The 12,279-nt window shown below is 41.9% G+C and overlaps 1 protein-coding gene across 8 annotated transcripts in view; it reads right to left on the reverse strand.

Moving 5' to 3' along the window:
- Nucleotides 1–134: 134 nt before the first annotated feature.
- QRICH1 (glutamine rich 1) overlaps nucleotides 135–12,279 on the reverse strand; it is a 53,946-nt gene continuing 41,801 nt past the window's right edge. For all 8 annotated transcript variants that reach the window (XM_025884690.2, XM_073901179.1, XM_073901178.1 and 5 more), the window contains 7 exons: nucleotides 11,694–11,871; nucleotides 10,908–11,062; nucleotides 9,138–9,252; nucleotides 3,615–3,723; nucleotides 3,113–3,264; nucleotides 2,502–2,592; nucleotides 135–1,093 (listed from right to left, as the gene is read on the reverse strand). In XM_025884690.2, coding sequence (XP_025740475.1) covers nucleotides 901–1,093; nucleotides 2,502–2,592; nucleotides 3,113–3,264; nucleotides 3,615–3,723; nucleotides 9,138–9,252; nucleotides 10,908–11,062; nucleotides 11,694–11,871 — 993 coding nt within the window. In that variant the 3' untranslated portion in view covers nucleotides 135–900. The remainder of the gene's footprint in view (nucleotides 1,094–2,501; nucleotides 2,593–3,112; nucleotides 3,265–3,614; nucleotides 3,724–9,137; nucleotides 9,253–10,907; nucleotides 11,063–11,693; nucleotides 11,872–12,279) is intronic.

Genomic DNA, 12,279 nt, shown 5'->3' on the forward strand with positions numbered 1-12,279 from the left:
TGTGCAGCCACAAAGTTGGGCGTTCCCGAGGCTGCCCCCTCCCACAGGACCGTGACCCGTTCAACCAGCAGGCAAGGCTTTGCTTCCGATGGCCCCTAGGCTCCTCCCAAATAAAGAGGCGATGTTCACTAGCATGTTGAAAAGACGTGCTTGTCATTCTTAATAAACAACTAGATTAAGAATACATAAGAGAAACAGAGTGGTATCTTTATATGATACACAAGTGTATGTTACAAGAATTCCATCAGGCACAGGAGCCTCAGGTTTAAGGCCTCAATGTTAGGCCAAAAAAAAAAAAAAAAAAAAAAGGCATGGTAAAGTTTTTACTTTAACATCTAAAATGTCACTTGTCATAAAGGAGGGTGTAATAGAAATTGTCTTTAATAAATCATAATTGAAGTTCCCCTCATTTTCCTTCCATTAAGATGCTAAGTTTATGTCTGAGCATGAAGAAAGAAAAGACCATGGCTCCCCTGTGGTCAGCGACGTCTGCCAGTCAGAGTGGAAGCCAGCTGGGGAGATTCCCTGGAGGGTCCGTCACTAATTCCATCTTTCTGGAGTAAGGGAAGGGGCCACATTTCTCCTAACAGTCCGAGCCCTTTCCCCAGGCCCCAGGCAAAAAAGAAAAAGCCAGCGAGCAACTTTCTAGGACATCTGGCTTTCAGGAAACCCAGAGCCCCCATGGGCTGAAGAATCTGCTGCAGCAGATTTACAGTGACGCACAGGAGGCAAAGTTTCCTTTTACACTTTAAACAGAAGCAGTCTGAAAGGCTTCATAACTACACCAATTTAAAAAAAAAAAAAAAGAAAAGAAAAAAATGGAGGCCTCTTCTTTAGTGTGAAAGTCTGTCCATTTTTTTTTTTCCTGGATCATCTCCCTTGCACCATGGCTTAGGGATCTCAATGCATGGTGCTTGCGTTGGCCACAGCAATGGCCTCCTGAATTTCTCGTATCACCAGGATCCGAGTCAGCATCTGTCCCATTTGCTCTCTGCTGATAGGCTGGACCGAGTACCAGATTGGGCTATTGGGGGCCACAACTGGCTCAGGCGTCAGATAAAACGTGTCATTCCGGCCTTTCACACTCTGGGGGCTGAAAAATATATCAGTAAAAGCTGGGTAAAACCACAACATTCTCAACCCTCCCACCCTGGAATATTCCAGACAGATGCTGTATGCAAAAGGTGGGAAGACAGCAGCTCTTCAAAGGTATGATGGCATAGCTACTGAATTCCATGCAGTCAACACACATTACCTCTAGGGCCTCCTTTGGGGCTACTGCCAATGCCAAGAATAGGCTGCCTCCTTTCCGCTTCTCCCTCACATACTGCCAGCTGTGATTCCTCTAACCACCTGCCTCGGGATGCCAGAGTTCATCTACTGGAGTCCAACCGTATCCCACTTGGAACCAATTGCACCGCCTACAAGGTCCTCTCCAAGTCTTTGCTCATGTTGTTTCCTCTACCCAATCCACTGAATTCCTAAATGTTACATAAGGGACTCTGCCTTCCCAGCTTGGCTGTGATGCTGGGACCCTTACCTGGGCTCATCCTCCACCCCCCTCAATGTTGTGCTGTACTTAGCACATGCCACCTTCTAACAGTTATATTCGCCCATCCACTCAATATTTATCAAAGGGCTACTGTGTGCCAGACCTGCACTAGGGGCTGGTGTTCAAGAAATGAGCAGGATCCGAGACTCCCTACCTTATGGAGCTTACAGATAAGAGACAGTCAACAATTAAACAATTACATAAATGATAATCAGTGGTAAGTGCTACAGAGGAAACAGCCCAAAAGAACAGGGAGGGAATCTGGAAATGCTTCTGATAAAGCTGTTTTGAGAAGAGGGATGGATAGGAGCCAACTAGCCAAATACGGGGGTGGGGAGGGGAGGCTTGCCCAACAGGGAAAATTTCTAAGCTGAGGCCTGGAGGTAGGGAGATCATGATGCTCTGGAGTGGAGCGGAGCCAGTGGCTAGAGAGCCAAGAGGTACAAGGACGTGAGATTAGCAAGGGGGAGTATACATAAGGCCTTGCTGGCAAGATTAGGATTACTCTTTCTCTATACAATAAATGGAAACCACTGAAGGGTTTTAATCTAAGGAATGTAAGACCTATAACATAGAAAGAGGATTCTGGCATTGCAGTAAAGATGACATGCCAAACTGCAAGGGCAAGAGAGTAAAAGCCAAGGAAAGATATCCCCCCTAGATTGATGTTGCTAGTGACAAAGGTCAAGGCCAGGAAGATGCTACATGATGGAGGCCGCCTTTCTATACTTTCCTCCATCTCCCCATTCCCCTCTCCAAGACAGGAGACCATATAAAATCACAATGCTAGTAATTTCATATGCTTTGGGGAAACCAGTCAGGCTGCTTCTATATTTAGCTTTTTGGAAATGTGTTTTTACTCTGTTTGGGACTAAAGAATGCCTTATACACAGGTAACAGTGCACTCATGCACACATACAGTCACCCAGCCACCATAAAGCTTCCTCACCATTTAAAGAGGTAGAAATCGTAGAGCTTGATGGGACATCTCAGTGGATTCTCTGGATTTTCCGTCTGTTCTGCATACATGTCATCTGTAACTATAAAACACACCCCCACCACCAGGGACATGGCATGAGACTGCCTTAGCTCAGGACCAGATTAGGAACCTCAGGCTTGGGGGCACCTGGGTGGCTCAGTCGTTAAGCGTCTGCCTTCAGCTCATGACCCCAGGGTCCTAAGATAGAGCCCCACATTGGGCTCCCTGCTCAGCGGGGAGTCTGCTTCTCCCTCTCCCACTGCCCCTGCTTGTGTTCCCTCTCTCGCTGTGTCTCTGTCAAATAAATAAATAAAATCTTAAAAAAAAAAAAAAAAAAAAGAACCTTAGGCTTCTAGTCATCCCAACTAGACTTATCAGGAGAGGAAAGGGTGTGAGGCATGAAGGGAAAAAGCAGCAATTGTTTCTGGGGCATCTCTGCTTCGAGAAGAGTTTCAAGTTTCTAGGTGAGGAGAAGGGAATGGAGAATTCCTATCCAGCAAATCCCAACCTTCACACTCAACACTAACCCCCAGGCACAAGGGCAGGGCGGGACAAGTTGCACCTGTTTCTGCAGCCCCTACCTTTCTGGCCAGTCTGGTGTATCCCAAGAGCCTTCAGGTATCGAATACTCGTGCTTTTATCCTTAGGATTAGAGGGGTTCTTCTTTGTCTGTCGCAAAACCTTGGAGAAGGCCAGCTTCATGTGCTGGTCCACTGTCTTCAACAGGAAGTATCTGCACCACAAGTGAAAGCAAGGCAAAGGGAGGGGTGCCAGGAGGAGACTATGACTTACCCTCTGCCATCAGTGCCTCAGAGGAGCCGCTGTGCACACTCTGGGCAGGCCCATACCCAAAAACACTGTCTAGTGGAGGAACCACATCAAGACTGATGGCAGGGTTCTGGCAAGGCTGTATGCCTCACTGGTCACCACACAAATTTAGCCAAGTGGGGCTGAAGGCTTTTAATAGCCCAAAGGCTCTCAAATATGTGTCAAAGGAATTCCTCTATCTACCTGGATAGTTTCCACCCTCTTCACTGGGCAGATGCCAGCAGTGGCTAAGCATGGAGCTTCTAGAACACTTACTTGGTGTTAAAGAACATGAGGGTGGTCAGCAGGGTGGAAGGGGAGTGAGCCCCGAGCTGCTTGCACTCCCACAGCATCTCCTCAGTCACGTGGCTGGGCAGGACATAGCCTAGGAGGAATAGAGCACTGCTACAACAAGAGGGTGGCAGGTGAGCCCTCAAGAGGTGCAGGATGGGAGGTGGGAGGCACAAGGACCACAAAAGAGTGTAAGTTTAACCAGAAAAATCTCCCTAGGGAATGGCAGAATCATCTGGAAGCTTGTTAAAACACAAATGGCTGGGTCCCAGCCCAAGTTTCCGGGGTGGGAACTGATAATGTGCATTTCTAACAAGTTCCTGAGAACCACTGCCCTATAAGCTTGCTCTTACCTGATGTTAATTCTTCCTCTAATCCAAGGTTAAAGTGGGGCAAGAAAATACTGGAACACCCAAAACTATAAATCAAACTCTGCAAATATGCATACTTCTCTAAAAGAGGGTACAGAGCTTTCATCATATTTTCAGGTGTCAACGGCCCAAAGAACTGGTATGGGTGCACCTGTTTGCCCTTGCTAAACCTCTCACGTTTTCCACTTCTAGAAAACAAACCCATTCTCATCCCCTCTCTGGATAAAGGGGAGAATGATATTCAGAATTATTACAGGATTCCCCGACAAGGCAGGTTTTACTTTAAGACCCTGGTTCGTAAATGAACTGAGAGCTGGGCAGGGGCAAAGGCCAGGGTGCAGCCAGGTCTACACTAAAGGAAGAGGATCCTTGAGTTGATCACCAAGCCCCCTTCATGTGTCACTCAACAGTTAATGTACAAGTGTCTGTGTGCCAGGTACTGAGGCCATGGTGAAAGCATTCTCCTGCAGGAGTTTCAGGATCCTCCAGGCAGGCAGCAAGGATGTCACTTCCTAGAAGCGGGGAAAGAAATATTCGCCCAACACATTCCTCTTCTCTGCTCCTGCCAAAGCTGGCCCTCTGACTCCATTAAGTGCACTCCCATCTCTCCAGGGCAGCTCTGCCTCTACTCTTCTATTTTGTGGCCTACTGGCAATGAGATAAGCTTCCCTGCCCTCAAACATATCTGAAGCAGATGAGTGGCACAGACAGCCCTCCTTGGGGAAAGCCAGTGGTAGAAGTGGTATGACACGTATCTTGGCATGCGCTATTTTCTAGGGTTTACTTCACTCTGCCATTATATGAGCTTCCCTAGCTTTAACCACTTCTTAATAAAACTTAAAGTGAAGTTTAGGGTCAAAAACCAGGACTCTTGGCATGGGAGAAGGGAGACGCAGATGGGGACATCATATAAAAACTTTATAGTTCTCAATCTGGACTGCAAGCCACAAAATGACCTATTTTATCTTTTTTTAGTATTTCCCACTGAAAGGCTTACAAACAATGACCAACCCAGGAGAAATGAACACCCCTGTGCATCCAGACTATGATACTTAAAATACCATTTACACTAAAAGGAACCAGTCTCATGGAGAACTGACCAATTCCACACTGAGACAGAAAATAGAATATATCCAAGATCAGCCTGGAACATCTGGCAAATCAGAACTCAAGGAAACAGGGCCATGTCAAAAGAACTTAAAAACCAATTTAAGAGGTTCCAAATGGCCAAAGATGGAACAATCTGCACAGCAAAAAAGATAACTGCTATGGACTGAACCAAATTAAGTATGTTTAAACTCATTAGTTCACAATGATTCCTTAAAAAAAAGTGAATCGGTTATCACTGGATGAAATTGGTGAATCAACTCATTACCATAAAAACTGCTAAACAAAGAGAATAAGCCCTTATCCCGCCTCTCCTAGAAAATCTCCTAAAAATCCTATAAAATTATCTATGCTGCTAGGTATTCAAAGAGTGATCAAAGGAAAGTTTTGCTTTGTACTTCAGCTAATAATGAAGAATAACATCAGAATGCCATCAATTGCAACTCTTAATAATGGATCCAGATATTATGGGTATGAGATGGAAGTATATAACACAACTATGACATAACCTTGCCATAAAGAAAACACAAAAATCAAAACCTGATCAATGAAGTCTTTATATCGAACTACCAATTAACTGTAAATATAAGGGAACAGAAGACTATGTTAAACTACAATTTGGGGATGTAATCAGACTGACGATTTAAAAGGCTAGTTTCAGAGTGTCTGGGTGGCTCAGCCAGTTGAGCATCTGACTCTTGGTTTTGGCTCAAGTCATGACCTCAGGGTCGTGGGCTCAAGCTCCATGCTGGGCTCCACGCTGGGCTCCACGCTGGGCATGGAGCCTGCTTGAGATTCTCTCTCTCCCCCTCAGTCCCTCCCTCCCCAAGCACTCCCACACACTCTTTCTCAATCAATCAATGGCTAGTTTCTTCCATAAAAAATTGCAAGAAATAGAATCAAGGAGAAAATTAAAGATTAAAGCTAAATATTGAAACAAATCAGTAATTTCAATGTGTGGACCTTATCTACACCTTGACTCAAACAAGATCATGACATTTATGAGACACTTAGAAATTTGAACAAAGGGTAGAGTAGACTTTGATTACATTATGAAATTATCTTTTTTTCAAGTATAATGATGGCATCATGGTATGTCAAGCATACTAAAATATTTATGAAGTGTCTAGGAGTTATTTCAAAATAATACAGGAGGGGAAAAACAGGTGTACACATGACACAAGATATGCCATGGACAGTAGGTACATGGGAATGTCATTTATCTGTTGTTTAATTTTTATATGTGCTTGAAATTTCCATAATACAATTTTTAAAAAGCAAACTCTCCATAACCACACTTGACCTGAAAATCTGCAAATCATGTAGTGATTCACTTACTTGGTTTCTGTTCTAATGACAGCCCCTCAGAAAGGCTTCCCTCCTAATGTCCTTAACACTTCCCATTCCCCTATGCTTTGTTCTTTAAGACACTTAATCATAAACTGGTTATTTACACACTGCCTCCCCCTATTAGACTATAAGCTCCATTCTGTTCACTACAATATTATATTATCTACACCTGGAATAATGCCTGGCACATAGCAAGCATTCAAAAAGTATTTGTTTAACCAATAATTTTTTTCTTAAAGGTTAAGCATGTAACTCTGTGGTGATGGATGTTAACTAAACTAGATCATTATACAAGATATACACATATCATTATATTGTATACTTAAAACTAGTATGTTATATGTCAATTATATCTCAATTTTTAAAAAAAGTTTTTATTTTAATTCCAGTTAGATTTTTTTGACGGGAAAAAACAGTTTAAGCTGCTAGCATACATTCTAATAAATGGTAAACCCAGCATTAAAACTCAGATATTTGTGTGGATTTAAGCTTTCAACTCATTTGGGTAAATTCCAAGGAGCACAACTGCTCGATCATAAAGTAAGAAAATGTCTATTTTTGGGGGTGCCTGGGTGGCTCAGTCGGTTAAGCGGCTGCCTTCGGTTCAGGTCATGATCCCAGGGTCCTGGGATCGAGCCCCATGTCCAGCTCCCTGCTCAGCGGAGAGCCTGCTTCTCCCTCTGCCTGCCGCTCTACTTGTGCTCTCCCTCTCTCTCTCTGTCAAATAAATAAATAAAATCTTTAAAAAAAAAAAAAGAAAGAAAATGTCTACTTTTTAAAGAAAACGTCCAACTATTATAAAGGGATTATAATATTTTGCATTCCCACCAGCAAAGAATGAACATTCTTGTGCTCCCTATCCAGCATTTGGGGCTGCCACTGTTTGTGATTTTAGCCATTCTAATAGGTGTATAGTGGTATCTCATTTTAGTTTGCAATTTCTGTTCATATACTTATCTGCCACTTGTATATCTTTGGTGAGGAATCTGTTCAGATCTTTTGCCCATTTTTTGGATCAGGTTTTTTTTTTAATTTTATTTTTATTGTTGAGTGTTGAGTTCTTTGTGTATTCTGGATACCAATCCTTTATCAGGTATGTGTTTTGCACAAGATTTTTCTCCAGTTTGTGGCTTGTCTTTTCATTCTCTTAAAAGTGTCTTTCCGAATGGGTCATAACTTTCTAATTTTAATGAAGTCCAACTTACAAATTATTTGCTTTCATGGATTGTGCTTTTGGTGTTATATCCAAAAAGTGACTACCAAACCCAAGGTCACCTAGATTTTCTCCTATGTTATCTTCTAGGAGTTTTATAGTTTTGTGGTTTACATTTAGGTCTATGACCCATTTTGAGTTGATTCTGTGAATGGCGTAAGGTCTGCGTCTAGATTCATTTTTTTGTATGTGGGTGTCCCGCTGTTCCAGCACCATTTGTTGAAAAGACTATTCTTTCTCCATTGAACTGCCATTACTCCTTTGTCAAAGATAAGCTGGTTATATTTGTGTGACTCTACTTCTGGGCTCTCTATTCTATTCCAGTGATTTGTCTATTCTTTTACCAGAAACCTGCACACAATGTTTATAGTAGCTTTATTTATAATTGCCAAAACTTGGAAGCAAGGAAGATGTCCTTCAATAGGTGAACGGATAAAGAAATTGTGTGGTACATCCATACAATGGATTATTATTCAGCAATAAAAATAAATGAGCTTATCAAGCCACGAAAAGACACAGGAACATGAGATGTATATTGCTAAGTGAAAGAAACCAATCTGAGAGAGCTACATACTGAATTATTCCAACTATATGACATTCTGAAAAAGGCAAAACTTATGAACAGTGAAAAATCAGTGACTGCCAGGGATCTGGCAGGGAGGGAGATAAATAGGTAGAACACGGAGGATTTTAGTGCCCTGAAACTTAAATATGATATTGTAATTATAGATACATGTCATTATACATTTGTCCAAACCCACAGAACGTAGAACAGGAGGAGTGAACCCTAATGTAAGCTACAGACTTTAGTTACTAATATCAGAATTGGCTCATCAATTATAACAGGTACACCACACTAATACAAGATATTAAATAATAGAAGAAACCGTGTGTGAGGGAATATATGGGAATTCTCTGTATGTCTTGCTCATTTTTTTCTGTAAACCTAAAATTGCTCTAAAAAGATAAAAGTTTTTTAAAAACAAAACACAAACACCTCAGACATTCTACTGTAAAACTGTTCTTTCCAACACATGCTGTTCAGGTGTTTATATGGGTAAAGCAAAAATTATGTTCTATATATGTAGAATACATATATATATATATGTGTATGTTCAAACACATGGAAAAAAAACCCCAATATGTAACATGAGTAACCTACAGATGAAACAGCTCATAATTCTTAATGCAATGATTCTAATTTTAATCAATAAATCTTAATTAAAAAAAAATAACTACCCCAACTCTCTGCATGCCCCCATGTCCTTGCCACACTGGGACCAGCCGGGTTCTCTGTCTGGTGTGCAGTGCCCCTTCCATATCAGGCCAAGCAGCACAGAAGTTGATGCTGGTACCTAGGATTTATTGCCTCCTCACCCACACGCTGTATCATAGCCAGCCACACAAGCAGCTGACCTTTTTTAAACCCAGGTGGAAAAGACATCCAAGGACTAGGAAGACTCTTACCAAGTGGAGTGACTCGGGGCTGAACATCTTTCAGAACTTCATGTAGCCACTCCGTGAATCGAACATAATAAAGATCGGAGAAAATGTCATCAACCCTTCCATTTTCAAAAAGATACTAAAAGAAAAACAATAAAAGTTGTTGGTAAAAAAAAAAAAAAGTTGTTGGTAATCTCCTGAGTAAAACTTTCAGGGGAAATAAACATTGTGCTACCAGTATCATCAGCTCTCCCTATCCATCTCTGCCTCCTTAACAAACCAACACAACAGGTCAAAAATGTCCAGCATATGACACTTCCACAGTACACTTCAGATCATGTGAAATGACTCTCCTAACACTCTGGAGAGCTGGGTCAATGGGACAGATTTTGTGAATGCTATTTCACCCAGGCAAGGTACTATCTTGTGGTAGCAAAAAACATAATGCAGGCTCTGAGGCCAGCCTCTTATTAGTTATGGTGTAAGTTAAGTAACTCATGCAAGTATTTTAACTTTTGGGGCTCAGTTTTTTTTGTCAGTGGAAATGACTGTGCCTGCCTTCCAGGACCAGGAAGAGAGCACGGAATGAAACAGAGCATGCAAAGCAATTCACTCAGTGCCCTGGATGACTAGGAAGAGAGAAAAATAAACTGGGAGGCAGACTTCTCTTAGGGCCCAGGCAACAGGGTGAGTCCCAACCAGCAAGTGCTCTTCCATCATGCTGTGGGCTTTTCCATAAGAGCATTCACACACTAAGAAATCCACCCCTGCTCTCCTAAACTACCAGTCCTAAATCAAGTTTCCCTATTACGCTACACCTTAGATGTCCTGAAAGCCTACCTACAGTTGTATATTCTAGCTTAGATTCTCAAATAATTATTTTGTGTTAATGCAGGGAACAATGAGAAAATGAGCTGAATGTTAGCACCAAACTTTGTTTTGGATAAATTACTTTTATGTAAACCATGTTTACTTTAATGAAAAGAAAAGAATTATTATATAAATGTTTTTTTTTTAAATACTCTTAAGATACTGTAACAAATATTTTAACAAAGTTTCTCTAGATGATGGGATTATAACTGATGTCTATTTTTTTTAAGTGAACATGTTAGGTCTTCTGCAATTTTTAAAACTGTACATTAAAAAACTTATTATATAGGGCGCCTGGGTGGCTCAGTTGGTTAAGCGACTGCCTTCGGCTCAGGTCATGATCCTGGAGTCCCGGGATTGAGTCCCGCATCGGGCTCCCTGCTCGGCAGGGAGTCTGCTTCTCCCTCTGACCCTCCCCACTCTCATGTGCTCTCTCTCTCTCATTCTTTCTCTCAAATAATCTTAAAAAAAAAAAAAAAAACTTATTATATAGTTGATTTCACTCATGTGGAATGAAACGAAACAGGATCATAGGGAAAGAGAGGGAAAAATAAAATAAGATGAAGTCAGAGAGGGAGACAAACCATAAGAGACTCTTAACTATAGGAAACAAACTGAAGGTTGCTGGAGGGGAGGTGGGTGGGAGGATGGGGTAACTGGGTGGCAGGCATTAAGGAGGGCACATGATATAATGAGCACTGGGTGTTCTATGCAACTGATGAACCAATGAGTTCTACCCCTAAAACTAATACATTTTATGTTAACTAACTGAATTTAAATAAAATTTAAAAAAAATTAAAACTCATATAGTTGAAAGAGAACTTCCTTATAACCACTTGCTTATCATTTTACTAATCTAAGTAACCAGCAAATACCCAACGGGAACACAGCTCAAACATGTTCCTTTGAAGTTCTGTTTCCTACCTTTTGAATACACAGGAAAATATAGTAGAGCACATCTGGATCATAGGGTTCACCTTCTCCATTTCGAGCTTCCCGTGTCATTAGACAGAGCCCATAATTCAACTCAGCCACAGCAGAAGAAATGAGATCTTCCTGGAATCGCAACAGTTGGCGCCCTGCAACACAAGCCAAAAGTGACCCCCAAAGGTGAATGGGGGTCCTGGCAACAGTAATCTCTTAACTGGCTGCTCATATCCCCAGAGGAGGGCTCAGAGAAGATACTGATCTTCAGGGGGCTAGGATGGAAATGATCACATATATCTAAGATCAGAACTGGCTTACTAAGACAATAATCCTGTATGCCCTATTTACACTAAGGGTTTCCTTCCCACAATCTGCCCCACCTCACATATCTTCAAAATTATTATTAGGGCCAAGACACGAAAGCAAAAAACCTGCAAAATCCACTCTGTTAGGTGAGGAAGAATATGAACATAATGTTAAGGAAGAAGGGCCCTGAAGACAGTCACTGGTTCCTAACTCCTTCTAGAATTCACTCTGCCCAGATCTGCTAGGTTGACTTTAGAAATCCATGTGTACAAAAATGCCTGGTCTTGGGCAAACACCATATATCCTGCTCATTTGCAGGTCAGGTCCGCTTATTGCTTGTCCTGAATTCAGCATACTATTTCAGATGGTGATTTCTAACCCCCAGAGCCAAGGGACACCACTTTCCTGCCATTCTGTCCTCCCCGTTTCACTACATTTTAGACAGAGTCCACCCCCCTCTCTCTCACAAACACTTACTCCCAATGGGTGCCAGTCTGTTCTGAGCATCCTTCTCTAGCTCAGCATTCTTGGTCTGGGCCCAGTTTTTCCATACTTCAAGCCCTTCTTCTGGCTTCAGAGAATTTGGAAGCAGAAGTTCTGGGGAAGGCTGTGGCTGTGACTGTGGTTCAACTTCAGCAACCTGGACAGTCTGAGCCTGTAAGAGAGAAACCATCAAAATGTGTCAATATTGTTTTGCACCAGGCCTTTCCACAAAACTGCTAGAAAAATGTTACCTGTGTTTCTTTTAATAAAAAATAATCTTTCTTCTACTTGTTATCTTACTTTCAAAGACCGTTGGAGTTCTACTCCTTACCCCAGGGACAGTTAAGGCTACTGCAGTGCTTCTCAGCCCTGGCTGGACTTCTGAATCTCTGAATTAGAAATACCAATATCTGGGCTCTACCCCAGAATCTCTTTTTAAAGAGATTAGTCTTTCAAAAACCTTCCCACATAAAAAGGCGATTCTAAAGTTTAGTCACTGTTCAGAACTCCTGGCCCAACTGAGTAAAATAAAGAAAACACAAAAGACTAACAACAAAAAAAGAACTCCTGGCCCAAAGCA

The sequence above is a fragment of the Callorhinus ursinus genome, unplaced genomic scaffold (genome assembly GCF_003265705.2).
Source record: "Callorhinus ursinus isolate GAN/ISIS: 27379988/994484 unplaced genomic scaffold, GSC_fseal_2.0 scaffold15, whole genome shotgun sequence".
Taxonomy (NCBI): domain Eukaryota; kingdom Metazoa; phylum Chordata; class Mammalia; order Carnivora; family Otariidae; genus Callorhinus; species Callorhinus ursinus.